The sequence below is a fragment of the Engraulis encrasicolus genome, chromosome 20 (assembly GCF_034702125.1).
Source record: "Engraulis encrasicolus isolate BLACKSEA-1 chromosome 20, IST_EnEncr_1.0, whole genome shotgun sequence".
NCBI lineage: Eukaryota > Metazoa > Chordata > Actinopteri > Clupeiformes > Engraulidae > Engraulis > Engraulis encrasicolus.
The window spans coordinates 23,702,307-23,712,306 of NC_085876.1; the positions used below are offsets into that span (position 1 = coordinate 23,702,307).

Consider the following 10,000-nt stretch of genomic DNA (forward strand, 5'->3'; position numbering starts at 1 on the left):
TGTGTGTGTGTGTGTGTGTGTGTGTGTGTGTGTGTGTGTGTGTGTGTGTGTGTGTGTGTGTGTGTGAATGTTAAAACAATATGTCTTCGGGGCTGTCTGCCTGCACCCCCCATCAGATGTGCACTTTTGTTCATGACCTATTTTGGAGGGACAGACTTTGTTGCGTCTGGAACAACATGTGGAACAGTCTGTGTGTGTGTGTGTGTGTGTGTGTGTGTGTGTGTGTGTGTGTGTGTGTGTGTGTGTGTGTGTGTGTGTGTGTGTGTGTGTGTGTGTGTGTGGTGTGGTGTGGTGTGTGTTTGTATGTGTGTGTGTGCGCGTGAGTGTGAGCGTACGTGCCTGTGTGCGTGCGTGCGTGTGTGTGTGTGTGTGTGTCTGCATCAGGGCCAAAGTTGTGTCTAGTGCATAGGGGATATTCTAAAGGAACAACACCTTAGGGGGAAAACAAACATTACGGCGATGCCAATTTCAGAGACAATGGCAGAGCACGGTTGGCTGGCTGCCCTCCCTATCAATGAGTCTTCAGGGGATTGGGTTGTCCCGAATTCTAACTGGCCCAATGTCAAGTGCTTACTGACATTGCTGAGTAACTTTTTTCTCTCGAGATGTGTGTGTGTGTGTGTGTGTGTGTGTGTGTGTGTGTGTGTGTGTGTGTGTGTGTGTGTGTGTGTGTGTGTGTGTGTGTGTGTGTGTGTGTGTGTGTGTGTGTGATGACTGTTTTGTCATGCAAAAGCTTATGAATTTGCATTTTGTTTCATGACTTCGCATTCGCAGTTGTAACTCGTGAAAACGAGTCATCTGGTATGCAGCATACTAGCTACTGCACTTTTCAGCTCCTATTCAATACATTGCTTTTCAGAAAGGGAAGAAGTCAATAAGGGGGGTGAGAAAAAAGCCTCCCTGGCCTGATCTGGTTTGTGTGAAGCCAAAGCTTTAAACAGAGTCAGTATTCTGTGCAACTTCAACACGTCAATCAATCCCGTAATAGCATCGACTGATGTTATTTAAGCTTAATGAGTGTGTGTGTGTGTGCATGTGCATGTGCGTGTGCGTGTGTGTGTGACTGTGTGTGTGTGTGTGTGTGTGTGTGTGTCTGTGAGTGTGTCTGTGTGTGGCTGTGTGGGTGTGTGGGTGTGTGTGTGTGTGTGTGTGCATGTGTCTGTGTCTGTGTGTGTGTCTGTGTGTCTGTGTGTGTGTGCGCGCGCGCATACGCGTGCAACTTTATGTGGGTATTTGTGTGCGCATATGTTCCCTTGCCACGGGTCACTGTGCTATTCTTAGCTGTGTTCTGCAGTTCTCTCTCTTTTTTTTCTCTCTCTCGCTGTCTCTCCCTGTCTTTCTGCACAAAAAAACAAAAAACATTTTGTGCAGTTCATTCACTGTGAGTGGAGGATTGTAAAACAGAGAAAAAGAAAGAGTGATGGAGAGATGTAGTGAAAGAGAAAGAGGGGTGAAAGAGAGAAAGAAAGAGTGAGTACATGGTGATCTGAAATGCAATGGAGAATTGTAAAACTGAGAGAGAGAGGGGGGGGGGCATGATGTCCTGCATCTGAAATGCACTGCAGGGCCGAGCACAGAGCAATCAGGTCAGTGCACTTGCACTCACACTCTCAGTTGCACTCCCACTGTCAGATGCATCCAGCACTCTGCCTCTATGCAGCTAGGGCTGCTGACAGCTTTGGCTGGACCCGGCCGGGACTCGGCCATCTGAAAGGACCACCCCACCGACCTAAACACATGCAATGTAATGAGGACCGAATTCTGGACCATGTTTCTCTCTGGGGCCTGGAACAACTGAACCCTTTGTCCCGCCTCTGTCGGCCTCCCTGTGCCTCTGTGTCTGCTCCTCTCCACCTCCGCCACCAGTGCTGCTGCCATCAGGGAAGCTGACAGGGGGGGGACAACGGGTACAGTTGTCCCGGGCCCGGGGAGAGAGGGGGCCCAGAATTGTCTCCTCATTCCATTATGTGTATTGGGTTTGGGGCCCTTTCATATGTCTTTGTCCTGGGCCCAGCCAAAGCTGTCAGAGGCCCTGGCTGCCATTGCCGCTGCTGCTGTGACCAAGCCCTCGCCTCTTCAATCCCCTCGCTTCTCCTCGCCTCCACTCCACTCGCCTCGCCTGCGCTCGCTTCGCCGTGCCGTACCACTGACATACTTCCCTTTAATCTGCCTGCTTCTAATCTCCTCCCGCCCCACAGCACAGTCCATCATTTTGGAAAACTACTAGCCGCCCCAACAAAATAATGGCACGATATGGCGAAAGACCTACTACTTCGTAATATGTGTGTGTGTTTTTACGACATGGCGAAAGACCTACTACTTAGTATTTGTGCGTGTGTTTTTACGCTATGGTGAAAGACCTACTACTTAGTATTTGTGCGTGTGTTTTTACGCTATGGTGAAAGACCTACTACTTAGTATTTGTGCGTGTGTTTTTACGCTATGGTGAAAGACCTACTACTTAGTGTTTGTGTGTGTGTGTTTCTTTACAATATGGAGGAAGAGGTGCTACTTAGTGAATACTGCCAGCAATAGCAGGAGGGCTGAAAAGTGTGATAAAATGTGAATGAATGAATGAATGAATGAATGAATAGAGCGATTGGTGGATGGGAGGATATGGAGGAGGGCATGAAGAAGTGAGGGGTGAATGCAGGGGCGCTGCCAGAAATTTAGGGCCCCATGAAAGATTCGAATTTTGGGCCCCCTGTCAGTGCTTGGACCCTTAGAATCTGTAACACCTTTCCACCCCTCGCAGCACCCATGGGTGAATGAGAGGAGTGAGGGGGTCAGTAGCTGAAGTATACATATTGAAGAATGACTCTGAAGAGGGAGATAAAACAGACAGATGGAGTCAGTGGAGGTGGGGGTGTCTATGTCTCTATGTTATGAAGACAGTTGGGGTGGTGGGCGTGTTGTGATTTGTTGGTGATAGTATGTTGGGGGTATTGAGATAGCGGTGGCCTTATGTTGGCTGGGGGTGTTGATATGATATGGAGTCGGCTGAGGTGGGGGTGTTTTGATTTGTTAGTGGTAGGTTGGTGGTGTCGAGATACGTACGTTGGTGATAAGTTGGGTGGAGATGGTCATCATCAAGACTTAATCAGCAGTACAGATTAAAGTGCTGTTTGAAGCATAAAAAGGGAGGACCAAAATGAGACGCTATGAAGAGACAAAAAGAGAAGTAGAAGATAAGATAAGAATGAGGAGTTGCTAAGAATGAGATTAGGGCAAAGACAGGAATTCAGGAAATCCTCCTTAAAAAAGCATAAATAAAGTTGGCAAACTGGTGATCGAAAAAACGGACATACAGTCGAAACATAATGAAAAAAAGAACGTTGAGAAAAGTTTGACAAAAAAGCGAGTTTAGTAGACGATGCATGAAAAAGAAAAAGAAAAAACGCACAAGAAGGAGGAGAGGAAAACAGAGACGGGAGGGAGAGTGTGTGTGTGTGTGTGTGTGTGTGTGTGTGTGTGTGTGTGTGTGTGTGTGTGTGTGTGTGTGTGTGTGTGTGTGTGTGAGCGAAAGGAGGGAGAGAGCAAGAGCGAGGGAGCAAGAGAAAAGGAGAAGAGGATGAAGTCAGACAGCTGTGTTTTTGTGCTGCTATTTTTATGTAGCTGGCCGCTGTTCCACTCCCCTGGTCTGGCCTGGGCTATTTCTAGGCTGGGCTGGCCTGGGTGCTATTCCTGTCACCTGAGAGAGGGAGGGCTGGAGGGAGGCAGTGAGGGAGGGAGAGATGCAGAGAAAGAGGGAGGGAGAGTGAAAAAGAGAGAGGGAGGGAGAGAGAGAGAGAGAGAGAGAGAGAGAGAGAGAGAGAGAGAGAGAGAGAGAGAGAGAGAGAGAGAGCACAGGGCTGCAACACATTCATATGCTAATGAATCTGAGCTGTCATCCATCCACTAGCAACTAGAGAGAGAGAGAGAGAAAAAGAGAGAGAGAGATAGAAAGAAAGAGAGAGAGAGAGGCAGAGAGAGAGAGAGAGTCAGTTTCACAAAGGAGAAGAAGACAGACATGATTCATATGATTCGCAGAAGAGGCTGAGCTGTGCCATAGAAGTGAAGAGTGACAGTTGAGAGAGAACAGAAAAGGGAAACTACGGCAATCGTCAGACAGCTGAAGAGTGGAGAAATACTGAGGTAGAGAAAGAGAAAGAGAGAGAGAGAGAGAGTGAGAGACAGAGAGACGGGCTGTATAGAACTATTGCATTCACAAAAGGGGAGGGAGGGAGTGCAAGAAGGAGCCAGTTGAGAAGAGAGTGAGCGAGAGTGACGACTAAAAGACAGCGAGAGAGAGAGAGAGAGAGAGAGAGAGAGAGAGAGAGAGAGAGAGAGAGAGAGAGAGAGAGAGAGAGAGAGAGAGAGCGCACAGAGGGGGATGCAGAGCAAAGCAGTGGGAGTGCTTCTCATCTTGTCACTCGGAGAGAGAGAGCCACTGAGGGCTAGACAGAGGGACAGAATCCAAGAGGTGTAGAGACAGAAACAGAAAGAAAGAGAGAAAGAAAGAAAGGACAGAGAGGTTTAGACATAGACACAGAAAGAGAGGGAGAGAGAGAGGGGGGAAAGAGAGAGAGAGAGAGAGCTGTCTGCTTCTCACATGGTTGCACAGCAGGCACTTCCTCTGGTCTTGCGCTCCGCTCAAGTCTTCAGGGATCTACGCCGCGCAAAAATAAAACTGGGATATATTGTCCTCCTCCTCCTCCTCTGTGGAGTGTCTTGGAGAGAACCACCAGCTTGCGAACGCATTTGTGGGCGCCTGTGCCAGCGGTGGACTGTGTGAAGAAGAGAGAAAACAAGGAGAAACAAGTGATTGGACGACATAGTGAAAGGAGCAGAGAGAAGAAGACACTTTAGGAGCGTGTGTGTGTTGGAGCGCTTTTTTGACAAGTAGTCGGAGGCTTGCCGGTTGGACTTGTTGGCGCTGCGTTGAGCGAAGCGGAGTCGACGAGGCGATTGGGCGGCTTGCTGAAGCATGCTGCAGACCATTTACGAGAGCGAGACTCGCATCCCCTCCGACTGGCTGCGCAAGATCTTGGATGCCCATACCACGATGCCCAGTAGCGTCCTTGGCACAGGTAACTGGCTTAGGCACACACACGGCACACGCCATGCCCAGTTGTGCTATTGGCACAGGTGTAAATTGTGTAAAAGACCCTTCTCTTGTCCTATCTGCTTTTCTCCACCTGTCATCTGTGCTTTCATTCTGTGCTTCTCTCTCTCTCTCTCTCTCTCTCTCTCTCTCTCTCTCTCTCTCTCTCTCTCTCTCTCTCTCTCTCTCTCTCTCTCTCTCTTGTCATGTTTCTCTTTTTCAGTCCTCTATCTTAATTTGTGACTATAGGTCCACACCCTCTTCCTTTTGCTTTTCCTGTTGGAAGTTGAGTCATTTGAGTTTTGGTCCGTTATTGTTGTTGTTGTTGCTGGTGGTATTTATGGTTACTGCTTTTATTTGTCAGAGTAATATTCAGTTAGATTGGGAGCATTAAGAAAGCAAAAGTGTTGTATGCTGTGAAAGTAGTACAACTGTCGTTGTGGCTCTCTGGTCCGGTCCACGCTCTCTTGGAAGAGGAAGCTGTCTCACTTCCTGTCTTTTGAGTCTTTAAAGTTTTTTTTTGGTTTTTTTGCTGGTATCATTTTTGGTTGTCACGCACATCACGGAAGACAACAATGGTGGTCAAGATGGTTGTTTGTTTGTGTGAGTGTCACATACTGTCTAGAATAGATGAATGAATGTGACTTTCAGGTGTCTGAGACAACAGACTATAGACAGCAGGCATGCGATAAGAAAAATATATATATTGTGTGTGTACGTGTGCGTGTGTGTGTGCGTGCGAGCGTGTGCATGCATGTGTGCGTCTGTTGTTGTTGTTGTTGTTGTTCATTGGGTTTGTTATGTGGTGTATGTAAGAGAGTGTGTGTTTTTCCGTCCTGTGTTCTCTGCATTCCAAATAGGTCATCTCCACAGCCTTGGTGTAGGCGGTCTGTGTGTGTTTCGAGTATGACTGAACCAGGATTAGCCTAGACTAGGGCAGTGTGCTGCTCATCCATTTAAGCAATGCTCTTAAACTTGCTCCCTCTTATTCCACCTCTCCATTAACGCTATCTATACCTCCATCTTATCTTCCATCCTCCCATCTTCTTCTTCTTCTTCTTCTTCTTCTTCTTCTTCTTCTTCTTCTTCTTCTTCTTCTTCTTCTTCTTCTTCTTCTTTACTCTATCTCCCTCTCTGTGTTTACGTATATGTTGAATTATGTCTTTATTCCTATTGACTGATGTGAGCAAGTGAATATGATACTGGATTATAAGTGAGTGGTTAAATCTCAACTCTCTCTCTCTCTCTCTCTCTCTCTCTCTCTCTCCCCCTCGTGCCTGGTTTAATTTTCTCCCTCGCCCACCCTCTACCCCTCCGAGTTAATGACATCTCACTGTAGTGCCACTTCTATTCTCAGCCAGCCTGGTCTGACAGGCCAGAGTGATACACAAGTGTGTGCTCATCAATCACGCCGTGGACAGAACTCGCTTTCAAGCCTTCGATGTGACGTAATCTCTGTATCGTTGTTGTTTTTTTCTTCTTCTCTTGTCTTTTCTCTTCTCTTCTCTTCTTTTAGCCTGGCCTTGCCATGCCATTCGTAAGACTCTTCTCAACTCTCATTTCCATACATGTTATAAGTCTCATATTCTGGGAAACTAGTTCAATGCTATGGCAAGACCAGACTACTTGTCTGTTCTTCTTTTGAGTATTCCACAGCGGTCTAGACTCTGAGAGACAGAGGGAAAACCTTGACACCACACTGGCCTCTAAAAAAGGCCTAGAAAAAATGTTTGGCAGGGGAACTTTTGTTTATGGCTCTAACCCCTGTCAAAAAAATGTTTCCTCATGCGTGGCCAAAGATAACATCCGTGTGTGAGAAAATGGCTACACATGCCTCCCAAGTGTTCTACAAAGTGCACTTGTTCCTTAAAAACCCTTCATCACAAGGTGCATTGTTTTCGAGGTCCCTCTGGCTGTTGACGGGTAGAAGAACGCTGACCTTAATTCCTGTGAGCCAGGAGAAAGAAAGAGATAGGGGGCAGGGCAGGTCCTAGATGTTTGTTTTTTTCTGGAAGAGTAATTACTGTTGCCCGACTCTTGGTCACCTACCTACGAGGCCTTCGAGGTTAATACCACAAACATGTCAAATAAAGTAAAGAAGTCTCTCCTCACTGCACACTGTTTCTGATTCCGGTTTTGTTATGCCTTAATGATTCGACCAAATAGGTCTTTGTCATATGACGTGCCCATAACCTAACCCTATTTTTGGATAATACCACAAACATGCCAGTGGTCAGACCTTGATTGTTTGCGCTACCCTATGTGCAATTCCGTCTGGTTAGAAGAGAGATTTTCCCAAGGTGCTGGTTACACGTACTGTATGTCGATATTTTTAAATGCAGATATCTTATATGCATTTACATATAAACACGACATGTGGATAAAAATAAAAACTCCATTGTGGCAGGTGCGTTTTAGCCCCCTAAACCACAGTTTTGAGATGCACATTGTAAAACTAAACGAGAGACCAAAACCTGTGCACTTTCAAAAATATCCATAGGCGTATATGTGTACACAGCTCCTCACCCTAAATCCGTATTCCTTGTGGCAAATGTTTCAAGCCGCATCATTACAAGCAAAGGAAGAACTGCTGGAAGTCCTTTCCTCAAATGAGGAACGAAACATCTTTCAAGCTAACTAAGCAACCACAACTCGTAGTACAAATACTTCATTGATGCCATTAATGTGCATCATACTACTAGTATTGTAATTACATTTATAAAGCTACTTCTACTGTACAACTCTTTACTGTTGATCTCAATATATACAAACCTATCCCAATAGATTCTTTATGGATCACAATTCACAATATGTTGATCCCAACTTTTGTCGATCCCAAAAGGTACTGAATCGATCCTAATAGATAGTTTATCCATCCCAACATATATATATATATATATATATATATATATATATATATATATATATATATATATATATGTATATGTATATGTGTGTATATATATAAAATATAAAAATATATACAATATATAAAATATTCTGAGGGACATGAAGGATGCAACAAGTCCTCCTGTTGACCTTGCCTCCACACACACACACACACACACACACACACACACACACACACACACACACACACACACACACACACACACACACACACACACACACACACACACACACACACACACACACACACACCTCCACCACAACCACCCCCAACCCATTTTGAGTCACCCTGTCCACTTTTAAAGGATGACTCAGTTCCTTTTTTTCTTTTCGCTCCTTCTCTTTCCCTTATTGGCGCGTGCTACGCTGCTGGGTGGCACTGTTGAATGTGTCACATTGTGTGGGGCGAGGAGAGAAAAGGTTAACTGAAAAGAGCAGGCCGTGGGTGGGTGGCAGGCACAGGCAGGCAGGCTGGTTTCCCATTAAAGTTCACTTCAGAGACTTCCCACAGTCTCTACTCTACTGCATCAAGGCCGGATGAAGCAGAGGAACTGATCAGAATCTCCCTCTCTTCCAGAACAAGAGGATTGGATGACTGTGTTGGTTGTCACCACTGCTTTGCATATATAGTGTTTTGGTGTCTAAGAATAGCATTGGTGGTGTTCCAGTAATTGTGCAGGACATGTGTTTCGTATTGTGTGTGTGTATACTGTGTGTGTGTGTGTGTGTGTGTGTGTGTGTGTGTGTGTGTGTGTGTGTGTGTGTGTGTGTGTGTGTGTGTGTGTGTGTGTGGTGTGTGTGTGTGTGCGTGCGTGCGTGCGTGCGTGCGTGCGTGCGTGCGTGCGTGCGTGCGTGTGTGTGTGCGTGTGTGTGTGACGTGTGTGTGTGTGTGTGTGTGTGTGTGTGTGTGTGTGTGACGTGTGTGTGTGACGTGTGTGTGTGTGTGTGTGTGTGTGTGTGTGTGTGTGTGTGCGTGCGCGTGTATGGGGGAGCGGGGGGTGTTGTACATTGTGTGTGTCTGTTGTTGTACAAAGTGAACCGTTCCGCCAATGGAACGCTGTAACAGTCATTGAAAAGACTCTACTACCATAGTACTACACTGCTACGACATTACATAGAGCCTTTACTAATACAATATGACTGGGCCATTGGCATTCTGGTCATTTTCGGTCAAATTTATAACAGGGCCAAGGGCTTAGCAGATTTAGTAATAACAGTAATACGAAAGCATGAATTTTAGTTGCTGACTGCTACAGGACTTGTTTTTGTTTTTGTATACATTTTTCTGCACCCCGTTTCCTGCACTTGAGTGTCCCACAGTCTCAGTACTTCAGGCGAGGTGCCATAGTGGATGTGGCCCGAGGATGCACATTGGGACTTTCTTTTTTTTGTAAAGATTTTTTTTTGGTCTTTTTCGACTTTATTGATGACAGGACAGTATGAGAGGGGGACAGAAAGCAAATGGGGAGAGAGACGGGGAGGGGTCGGCAAATGACCCGAGCCGGGACTCGAACCCGGGTCGGCCATATAGCAGATGAGTGCCTTACCGTTAGGCAGGCAGGGCCAACAGATTGGGACTTTCATGCTTCATTTTTATTTTTCGCATGTGAAATGGAGAGACCCTCCTTATTTAAATCCACCTAATCCTGCAGCAGTAAACACTGGCTGGGAACATGCATGACTCTGGAGCCCTGGTTGTTTACTCCACACACACACACACACACACACAACACGCAACACACACACACACACACACACAAACACACACCGGGGGCCCCCAGGGACGAACTGTGGACTGGCCGGGTGGGGGCCTGGAGCGAGAGAGAGAGAGGGAAAGAGAGAGAGAAATGGGGAAGAGAGAGAGAGAAAGAGAGAGAGAGAAGTGAAGAAAGAGAGTAGAAGAGTGGAAGAGAGAGGGGGAGAGAGCGAGAGAAAGAGAAGCCAGTCTATTCCTGGGGCTTCGTTATTTCGGGCTTAGGGCATTAGGGACGCTAAGATTAGCCTTGG

At 46.5% G+C, this 10,000-nt stretch overlaps 1 protein-coding gene across 3 annotated transcripts in view; it reads left to right on the forward strand.

Annotated features, from left to right (window-relative positions):
- The window catches only part of LOC134436426 (histone deacetylase 9-B), an 83,854-nt gene that overhangs the window by 11,364 nt on the left and 62,490 nt on the right, over positions 1–10,000 (forward strand). For 2 of the 3 annotated variants that reach the window (XM_063185635.1, XM_063185636.1), the window contains exon 1: positions 4,351–5,069. The exons of the other annotated variant lie outside the window; for it this stretch is intronic. In XM_063185635.1, coding sequence (XP_063041705.1) covers positions 4,967–5,069 — 103 coding nt within the window. In that variant the 5' untranslated portion in view covers positions 4,351–4,966. Of the gene's footprint in view, positions 1–4,350; positions 5,070–10,000 lie in introns of those variants that run through there. 3 annotated transcript variants of the gene reach the window in all.